At 45.0% G+C, this 10,380-nt stretch overlaps 1 protein-coding gene across 5 annotated transcripts in view; it reads left to right on the top strand.

Moving 5' to 3' along the window:
* The window catches only part of fer1l4 (fer-1 like family member 4), a 29,363-nt gene that overhangs the window by 18,208 nt on the left and 775 nt on the right, over window positions 1–10,380 (top strand). The window contains exons 32-45 of one of the 5 annotated variants that reach the window (XM_035520329.2): window positions 1–50; window positions 809–848; window positions 959–1,065; window positions 1,397–1,531; window positions 1,622–1,738; window positions 2,266–2,393; window positions 3,123–3,293; window positions 3,738–3,892; window positions 4,699–4,880; window positions 5,722–5,807; window positions 5,951–6,049; window positions 6,957–7,198; window positions 9,093–9,394; window positions 9,899–9,999. The exon at window positions 1–50 is cut by the window's left edge and continues 67 nt beyond it. In XM_035520329.2, the coding sequence (XP_035376222.1) occupies window positions 1–50; window positions 809–848; window positions 959–1,065; window positions 1,397–1,531; window positions 1,622–1,738; window positions 2,266–2,393; window positions 3,123–3,293; window positions 3,738–3,892; window positions 4,699–4,880; window positions 5,722–5,807; window positions 5,951–6,049; window positions 6,957–7,198; window positions 9,093–9,394; window positions 9,899–9,999 (1,915 nt within the window). The other 4 variants (XR_014119450.1, XM_081705803.1, XM_081705802.1 and 1 more) reach the window with 4 other exon arrangements.

Here is a 10,380-nt window from a genome sequence, read left to right as displayed (position 1 = left end):
TTGATTGGTGGTCAAAATATTACGCATCACTGGCAGAACTTGAAAAGCAGGTGATGGCTTCATTTAACCACTGGTACTCAGATTAAACACTTTACAAGGCTGAGCTCTAATTCATACACATTATACGTCATACAGAAAATACTCAAGATTAAACACTTTACAAGGCTGGGCTCTAATTCATACATATTATATCTCATACAGAAAAAACTCAGATTAAACACTTTACAAGGCTGAGCTCTAATTCATACACATTATACGTCATACAGAAAATACTCAAGATTAAACACTTTACAAGGCTGGGCTCTAATTCATACATATTATATCTCATACAGAAAAAACTCAGATTAAACACTTTACAAGGCTGGGCTCTAATTCATACACATTATACATCATACACAAAATGGTCATTTCTGAATAACCGAATCTTTGTTCTTTCATGCCAGCCTTGAGGGGTAGATCCCTAATAATATTACAACGACATGCACATATGGTATAGGGGCAGCTTGTTTATATGTGTGGATAAGGGAAAGTAAGATAAATAAAAGGATGGTGTGTCTGTTATTTTTATATTATCCAGTTACGTGTAAGCAAAACACAGACTTCATTTCTCCAAGCGGTAGTAAGGAACCGTGGTGTTAGAGAAAAATAAGCCCTGCACAAGCATCCTTTGATCAGAGCAAAGCCTGTCGGTAGAAGCTTCACCCCTTTGTTCTCTGCCTGCCTCGCTATTTTCTGATAAAACTTTGCTTTGTTATCCGTTACACCTCATGTAGGTTAAAGTGCATGACAGCCATTGTTGTTATTTCAGGAAGAGAACGATGAGGACATGGATGACCCCCAGGATGGAGGTAGGGTGGTAGGGCCAATTGTGGAGCGGATGAGAGACTTTTGACTGCTGGCACTGCATGTGCTAAGCGGTTACTGGAGACTGTTCTCACGAGTGTCTTCTGATGGCCAGAGGGAGGGAACTTCAACATCGCTGCCCTGGAGGTAGAGGAGGACGATGCCGTGATTGTGGAAATAGAGCCTCCCAAACCCAAGAGGAAGAAAATCGCCACCTTAAAGGTGTGTCAGAGTGTGACCTGTTTGGGTCTTCCACGTTTCTAGTGTGTTTTGCCCCCTCTTAGGATTATTTCAAATATTTTATTTTATTATTGTTTTGTGTTAAGCAGTACAAATTCAGAATCTCTTCTTTGATGTGTATTTGTTTTTCTTTTTACATTTACGGTTTTACCCGAAAAGACTTACAATTCTGACTGAGTACAACTTGAGCTGTTGAGGGTCTTGCTCAGGGGCCCCGACAGTGGTGGGGAGATGTGAACCAGCAACCTTCTGGTCCAACACCTTCACCACTGCGCCACCACTGCTCCCTTATTTCTGGTCTTTCTTACTTCAGCTTTACAAATCAGAGCTGGAAAATGAGTTCAATCAGTTCATGGATTGGCTGCACACATTCCCCCTCTACAAAGGCAAGTCTAACGTCGAAGACGAAGAGGACGACGACAGCGACAGGATCATGGGTAAATACAAGGTGAGCGACCCAGCGACGCTTCCTCCTCTCGGCTTGGGTCAGGCTCTGTGAGACGCAGCTCTAGCCCACACAACTCTCGCTGCGTTGCAGGGGTCATTTCTGATTTATCCCATCGCATCTGATGACGAGGAAGCAGACTTCCAGATTACTAACGGAATCCCCAAAAATACCCCAGTCAAAGTCCTTGTCCGAGTGTACGTGGTGAAGGTAAAAAAGAATCCAGCCATTCAGATAACTTCATAAATACTGATCAACCTGTTTTATGTGTGTTGCACATGAAAAGTACACAGGCCTGATGCTTATTGATAACAGTTATGGTTTTAAATGCTTTTATACTGCTCAAACCCTGGTTTGGGGTGGGAATAGCCTGGGTGATAGCTGTCAACTCTCTAGAAAGTTCTCAGCCATTTAGATTGGTCTGTTCATTCTCAAGAATACTGCCAACTCTAAAATGTTGAACTACATCGGTATGAGGGGAAAAAAAAGCCATGTATGAACTCAAACAACTGAAAGAAAAGATTAATAGTCATTAAATAAGTCAATCCTATTAAAGCAAGGCTAAAAGACGCTTATATGGCTTCCATACTTTGGGTAATATATTCCAGCATCTTTTTATTTCCGAATAATCATTTTCCTCAGATCACTCATATTGCTTTTGGGCGAATATTCATTCTCACTTCCCTTTCCCTTTTTCCCGCATCCCGTTCTCCCTCATCCCGCTCATCGCTGCGAAGGCCACGAACCTGGCCCCAGTGGATCCGAACGGGAAGGCCGATCCCTATGTGGTGGTGAATGTGGGACAGCAACAGCAGAGCAGCAAGGAACGCTACATTCCCAAACAGCTCAACCCCGTGTTCGGAGAGTGAGTGCACCCCCCACCCACCCCGAGCGGTTTCGCTGGCCGTTGTGAATGCTGGCCCCACGGAGCTTGTGTACCTCATATTTATCAAAACATGACGTGCATATCAGACTCTTGTCTGTATGTGTGAGATCTGACAGATAAATATGACATCTTCAGTATTCGTAAATATATTTGCAATAGTCATAAACAGTATATGCATCTGGCATTTCAGTGCTAAGACATCACACGCTGACCTATATTAAACATACATTTTATATATAAAGAAATACACCAATATGCTTTCTGCTGTTTGACACAAATTAAAGCACATTTTGAGATCTTCATGTGCTCCCATATGACATAATCTTTGTCAGTTATATTGCTTTCTTTCTGCTCTTTACTTCGTGTGATCTTTTTTTTTTTTGCGTCCACGGTTCTCACGTTGTGTGATAGGTGTGTAGAGCATCTGATTGACAGCCAGCCTGCTGCGCTCTGTCTCTGCCCTCTTCACTGTGTGTGTGGTGGGTGTATAGTGTGTTTGACTGACAGCTGACGCTCTGCTCTCTCTGCAGTGTCTGTTATGAGGTGGGCGTGTCATTGGTTTGATTGACAGCCCCCGTACTGCCCCTACTCCAGAGCGTTCCCTGTGGTGGGCGTGTGGAGCTTTTGACTGACAGCCTACGCGGCGCTCTCTCCACGGAGAGAGTGTTACGGTTGCTGTGTTACGGGACGTCGCTCTTTTTCTTTCAGGGTTTTCGAGCTCACTGTGTCCTTCCCGCTGGAGACCGAACTCACCCTGTCTGTGTTCGACCACGACCTGATCGGCTCCGACGACGTCATCGGCGAGACGCGTGTCGACCTGGAAAACCGCTTCTACAGCTGGCACCGGGCGGGCTGCGGCGTCGCTCTTTACTACGACAAGTAGGAGACAGCAGACCCCTGTGGTCAGGGGCTCCTCTGAACATTGAGCAATTACTGACACAGATCCCCACACAAGATAAATGCCCTTTACAATTTATACGTAATACCTCATATTGCTGAAATCATCTTTTTAATTTAGAGAAAATTCCAGATTTTTTTTTTCCTTTAATTACCCTGTCAGATTATGGAACTGAGTTATTGTCTACGACAGCCTCTCAGATCTCCGTTTGCCATAATTGCTATCGGTGCTGACATCATCAATGTTGCATGCTTGAAAGTTATCTTTTTTCTGCCCTTTATCACTCGTGATTTACTCCCACGAAGCCCGAGCTGTTCAGAGGCCTGCAGCTGCTCGGAGCATTTTTCATTTCTGTCCACACTAAAGATTAAGATGAACAGGCGTAGCCTGCTACAGAGCTTGAGTCTTGTGACCTCTGATGGCAGGGATGGTTATAACAAGTGGAGAGATGCCAAGAAACCGTCTACCATCCTGGCTGAACTCTGCCGCAAGAACGGAATCCCCTCCCCCGAGTACAGAGAGATGGAGGTCAAAGTTCTCAACAAAATATTCAAGATCCCAGAAGACGCGTTTCCGGAAGGTCTGCCTGCATGTCTTGTAAATGTGCACCTTGATGTTCGCCAAAAATTAAAAGCCTGCAGTCCCCTGCACAAACCTGCAACTTTCACTTATGAAAGCACATATGGCCATCACGGTAGCGCTTATGACCATCACATTACTGCTTGTGACCGTCACATTAACACTTATGACCTTCACGTTAGTGCTTGTCACATTAGAGCTTATGACCGTCACATTAGCTCTTATGCCCTTCACATTAGAGCTTGTTCTTCACATTAGCGCTTATGACCGTCACATTAGCTCTTATTCCCTTCACATTAGCGCTTATGACCGTCACATTAGCTCTTATGCCCTTCACATTAGCGCTTATGACCGTCACATTAGCTCTTATAACCGTCACATTAGCTCTTATGCCCTTCACATTAGCTCTTATAACCGTCACATTAGCTCTTATGCCCTTCACATTAGAGCTTATAACCGTCACATTAGCTCTTATGCCCTTCAGATTAGATCTTATGCTCTTCACATTAGCGCTTATGACCGTCACATTAGCGCTTATGCCCTTCAGATTTGATCTTATGCTCTTCACATTAGCGCTTATGACCGTCACATTAGCTCTTATGCCCTTCACATTAGCGCTTATGCCCTTCACATTAGCTCTTATGCTCTTCACATTAGCGCTTATGACCGTCACATTAGCGCTTATGCCCTTCACATTAGCGCTTATGACCGTCACATTAGCGCTTATGACTGTCACATTAGCGCTTATGACCGTCACATTAGCTCTTATGACCGTCACGTTAGCCTGCCGCTCTCCCGCCCCCTCAGAGCTGCTAAAGAAGAATAAGAAGACGGAGGAGGATTTCGCGGAGCTGGAGGAGCACCGCGCGCTGAGCGTGCTCCAGCGCTGGGGCGAGATGAGGGAGTTCTGCGTGGGCGCGTGCCCCCTGGTGCCCGAGCACGTGGAGGTCCGCTCCCTGCTCCACGAGGACAAACCCGGCATGCCGCAGGTCAGGCGCCAGTCTTCCTCTGCCCACGCCCTCAAACATAAATGGTACCCTGCGTTCAAAGCAGGCATGCACCAGAACAACTGACCAATGGCACAAACAGGTGGATAGTCAGACTGAGCAGCATAGCCCATCAGATTTTAGATTTCATTTAGAGTTTAAATTGCAGCCCGAGCAACCCCTCCCATTCCCAAGCAAAATATTTTACTGCCAAGCACTAATATGCATATTCCTGGTCACAGTTTGTATTTTACACTATATTATATTTACTGAACACCTGTTTGATTTCATGCTGCTCACGTGCTAAGCTTGTATATGATGTTTTTCACAGATGATAGCTAGCAGTTAGTTGACTGAAGGCAGCATTGACATTGTGAAAAGGTTTAGTGAGAAATGCTATTGCTTTGTAGTTAAGACTACATATAACAATTTTGTTGTGGTTTTATTCAATTGTCATAGTTTGGTGTTTATGTTGATCATGTAAAGAACCTTGTAAACTTGTTTAAATCATTTAATAATAGTTATTATTAGTACATGACCCCTGACACTCCTTAAACGCAGCTGGTGTCTTTTCTCTAGGTCAGATGAGACTGCAGATGAGTGTTGATGAGTGTTGATGTGTATTGCCGAGTGTTGATGCGTGTAAATGAGTGTTGACAATTGTTGGTGAATATTGGTGAGTGTCAACTTGTGTTGAGTGTTGGCAAGTGTTGGTGAGTGTTGACAAGTGTTGGGATGATCCTTTTAGGCTGGTGTTTAGTTTGTAAAGAGTGAGAGTGTTTAGTTGTGAGGCACACTTACTGCTGCTGTAGTTTGCTTGTGCCTTTTCTTTTTGGCGTGGCAGGGTTACGTTCACATGTGGATCGACATGTTTCCCGTTGATGTACCTGCTCCTCCACCCATCAATATCACACCCAGACTGCCTGTCAGGTAGCACTCACAATACGCTGAAGCTCTACACATAGACACATTACACATAATGTGACCACTGGACATTAGGCATGACTAGCAAAACTACAGTTGTTATTTTATGCTTTTCATTTGGAAATGAACATTGCTCTCTCTCACTTGAGCTATGAACTACGGGTCATCATTTGGAACACTGATGATGTTGTCCTGGATGATGTCAACCCTTTTACAGGAGAGCCATCGAGTGACATCTATGTCAAAGGGTCAGTCAACATGCAAACACACACACATACGCATGCATGTATGGGAGCATATACAAACAGAATATACACTTAGTTGAAACAAATAAATTACACTTTAGCTGGTTGTTTGCTTTACTGTCCCACTTTTCAATCCCTCAAAAGCTCCAGATGAATTTCCTGTTATGTCGTGTTTTCTGGGTTCTATCGGTGCAGTAATTGCTCTTAATGCCTGAGATTTTTGTCTTACGTGTGTGGGTGTGTGAATGCACTTTTGTATTTGAATGTGTGTATGTGTGCATTTGTGTGTGTGTTTGCGTGTGTGTGTGTGTGTGTGCACGTGCACATGTGCCTGCGCGTGTGTATGTATGTGTATGTGCGTGGGTGTGTGTGTGTGTGTATTTGTGTGTGTGTGTGTATTTGTGTGTGTGTGTGTGTGTGTGTATTTGTGTGTGTGTGTGTGTGTGTGTATTTGTGTGTGTGTGTGTGTGTGTGTGTGTGTGTGTATTTGTGTGTGTGTGTGTGTGTGTGTGTATTTGTGTGTGTGTGTGTGTGTGTATTTGTGTGTGTGTGGTGTGTGTGTGTGTGTGTGTGTGTGTGTGTGTATTTGTGTGTGTGTGGTGTGTGTGTGTGTGTGTGTGTGTGTATTTGTGTGTGTGTGTGTGTGTATTTGTGTGTGTGTGTGTGTGTGTGTGTGTGTGTGTGTGTATTTGTGTGTGTGTGTGTGTATTTGTGTGTGTGTGTATTTGTGTGTGTGTGTGTGTGTGTGTATTTGTTTGTGTATTTGTGTGTGTGTGTGTGTGTATTTGTGTGTGTGTGTGTGTGTGTGTATTTGTGTGTGTGTGTGTGTGTGTGTGTGTGTGTGTGTGTGTGTGTGTATTTGTGTGTGTGTGTGTGTGTGTGTGTGTGTGTGTGTGTGTGGAACAACCAGCTGGATTAAGGGACTGGAGGACAACAAGCAGGAGACTGACGTGCATTTTAATTCGCTGACGGGCGAAGGCAACTTCAACTGGCGCTTTGTCTTCAAATTTGACTACTTGCCCACGGAGAAGGAGGTCACGTATAAAAAAAAGGAATCGATCTTCTCCCTGGATGAGACGGAGTTCCGGCAGCCTGCCGTTCTGGTGCTCCAGGTCTGGGACTACGATCGCATTGGTTCCAACGACTTCCTGGGTGAGTGGACTGAGCCTGCACGGTGGGGGGGGGGGGGCCTCTAAATGTCAAAGACCCCTTACTGATTAGTGCATATATTAACAAAACAGGACAGTCCGGGTTGGTTAAGACAAAAACACTTCCTGAATATCTATAGATTCAGCCTGTTAATAATCGATTATTAATACATATGGACCTTAATGTAGGGAAAACCCTGTAAACAGAAGAGTTGACTGTAGAAAGTCTTACCAAACCCATTACATAGAAGAGAAAATACAAGCGTCTTCTCCAACAAATACAAATAGCCACTAAGATTACTAAACAACACTGATATAGCATCAGTTGTGCCAGTCTCAGTATCGGGTCATCCTCTGCAATTTCCATGTCCTTGGATTAATTACAGCCACTGTCCGTAAGTGACAGTGCACCTCATGGGCTCTGTGGGGGTGGGAGGGGTGGCCTTTATAACTGACTAATGAGTCATCAATGGATACATCCACTACCATAATGTGTGATAAACAGAACAGTTAATGAAGCTCCATTAGGATTTACAAGTTTAAAAATAACTACAAGGAAAACTGGTTGATTAAATATCCAAGTGCATTTGATTTTACAGCGTAGTCAATAATGTTGTGACAGTTATTGCTAAATATGTCAAGGCATCTTTCCAGATGGAACACGGGGAAAACCAACGCCTCTATAATCATTGTGTCACGTTCTGCTGCCCCCTGCATACATAGACCTAACCCTAACACCAACACTAACACTAACCCTAACCCTAACACCAACACTAACCCTACCCCTAACACTAACCCTACCCCTAACACTAACCCTACCCCTAACACTAACCCTACACCTAACACTAACCCTACACCTAACCCTACCCCTAACACTAACCCTACACCTAACCCTAACCCTAACACTAACCCTAACCCTAACCATACATAGACCTAACCCTACCCCTAACACTAACCCTACACCTAACCCTAACCCTAACCATACATGGACCTAACCCTAACACCAACACTAACCCTACCCCTAACACTAACCCTACACCTAACCCTAACAGTAACCCTAACCCTAACCATGCATGGACCTAACCCTAACACTAACACTAACCCTACCCCGAACACTAACCCTACACCTAACCCTAACCCTAACACTAACCCTAACCCTAACTTTACATGGACCTAACCCTAACACTAACCCTACCGCTAACACTAACCCTACACTTAACCATAACCCTAACACTAACACTAACCCTAACCCCAGTACTAACCCTAACACTAACCCTAATGCCAAAACTAACCCCAACACTAACCCCAGCACTAACCCTAACCCTTAACCTAACCCAAACACTAACCCTAACCCTAACACCAGCACTAACCCTAACCCCAGTACTAACACTAACCCTAACACTAACACTAACCCTAACCCCAACACTAACCCCAGCACTAACCCTTAACTTAACCCCAACACTAACCCTAACCCTAACACCAACACTAACCCTAACACTAACACCAACACTAACCCCAGCACTAACCCTAACACTAACCCTAACCCCAACACTAACCCTAGCACTAACCCTAACCCCTAATCCTAACCCCAGCACTAACCCCAGCAATAACCCTAACCACAACACTAACCTCAGCACTAACCCTAACCCGTAATTTAACCCTAACCCTAATCCTAACCCCAACACTAACCCCAGCACTAACCCTAACCCATAACTCAACCCTAACCCTAATCCTAACCCCAACACTAACCCCAGCACTAACCCTAACCCCTAACCCTAACCTTAATCCTAACCCCAACACTAACCCCAGCACTAACCCTAACCCGTAACTTAACCCTAACCCTAATCCTAACCCCAACACTAACCCCAGCACTAACCCTAACCCGTAACTTAACCCAGGTTCCATCGAGCTACGGCTGAGCGACATGGTGCGGGCAGCGAAGTCCTCGGAGCAGTGCAGTGTGCAGATGGCCAAGGACAGGGCCAGCCCACGCTTCTCCATCTTCCGCAGCAAGCGCATGAAAGGCTGGTGGCCCCTCATCAAGCTGAAGAGCCAGGAGGACATCGAGAGGGAGGAGAGGGAGGCCGAGCAGGAGAAGAAGAACAAGAAGAAGAAAAAGAAGAAACGGAGCAAGCGCAGCAAGATGAAGCCGGAAGACCTGCAGTTCGTCGACAGCAGTGGGAACACCTTTCTGTTAATGGTACTGAACACCTTCCTGTTCATGGTACTGAACACCATTCTGTTAATGGTACTGAACACCTTCCCGTTCATGGTACTGAACACCTTCCTGTTCATGGTACTGAACACCTTCCTGTTCATGGTACTGAACACCTTCCTGTTCATGGTACTGAACACCTTCCTGTTCATGGTACTGAACACCTTCCTGTTAATAGTACTGAATACCTTCTTCTTAATGGTACTGAACCTTGCTTGCACCAATGCTGTTCAGACCAGCGTTATGGAAATGAGACCATGATTAATGGCTGTTACCCATAATCCTGTGACACCCCGACTCAGATGCTGGGCTGGTGTGAATAGCCTCTGTGTGATGGATAGAAACTCTCTAGAATGTTCTCACCCGTTCACACTGGGTCATTTGGTTTGTCGGTTATTTTTAGTGAACATTCGAGAGCCAGCTGCCGTCTCTGGACGGCTGCCCTGTTCTGATGGTTGCTTTTCACTTTGCAATCCTTGTTGTTCCCAGGGCAAAGTGGAGGCTGAGTTCCAGCTGGTGACAGTAGAGGAAGCTGAGAAGAACCCTGTCGGCAAAGCGCGCAAGGAACCAGAGCCCCTGGATAAGCCAAAGTAAGGGCAAAACTTGTCCCATAGTCGTTTAGGCACCTTCAAACCAGTCCAAACACTCCACAAACTCATGCTGTGGTGTGTCCCACCTGTATGTGATAATTGGCACCTCTGTAAAAGGTTCTCCCCGTTCACCCTGATGTGTTTGCAATTTTGATATTTTATCCAATTTTCTAAAGTCAGCTAGGAGCTGTGGTGTATGCTGGTTTTTGCTGGTGTATGCTGGTATATTGTGGTGTTTGCTGGTGTATTGTGGTGTTTGCTGGTTTATGTTTGTGTATGCTGGTGTTTGCTGGTGTCTGTTGGTGTATGCTGATGTATGTTGGTATATTGTGGTGTATGCTGGTGTATTGTGGTGTTTGCTGGTGTATGCTGGTGTATGCT

The sequence above is a fragment of the Electrophorus electricus genome, chromosome 22 (assembly GCF_041902795.1).
Source record: "Electrophorus electricus isolate QZ-2024a chromosome 22, ASM4190279v1, whole genome shotgun sequence".
Classification (NCBI taxonomy): domain Eukaryota; kingdom Metazoa; phylum Chordata; class Actinopteri; order Gymnotiformes; family Gymnotidae; genus Electrophorus; species Electrophorus electricus.
Note: the sequence above shows the minus strand (reverse complement) of the source record. Positions and strands in the feature narration are given on the sequence as shown.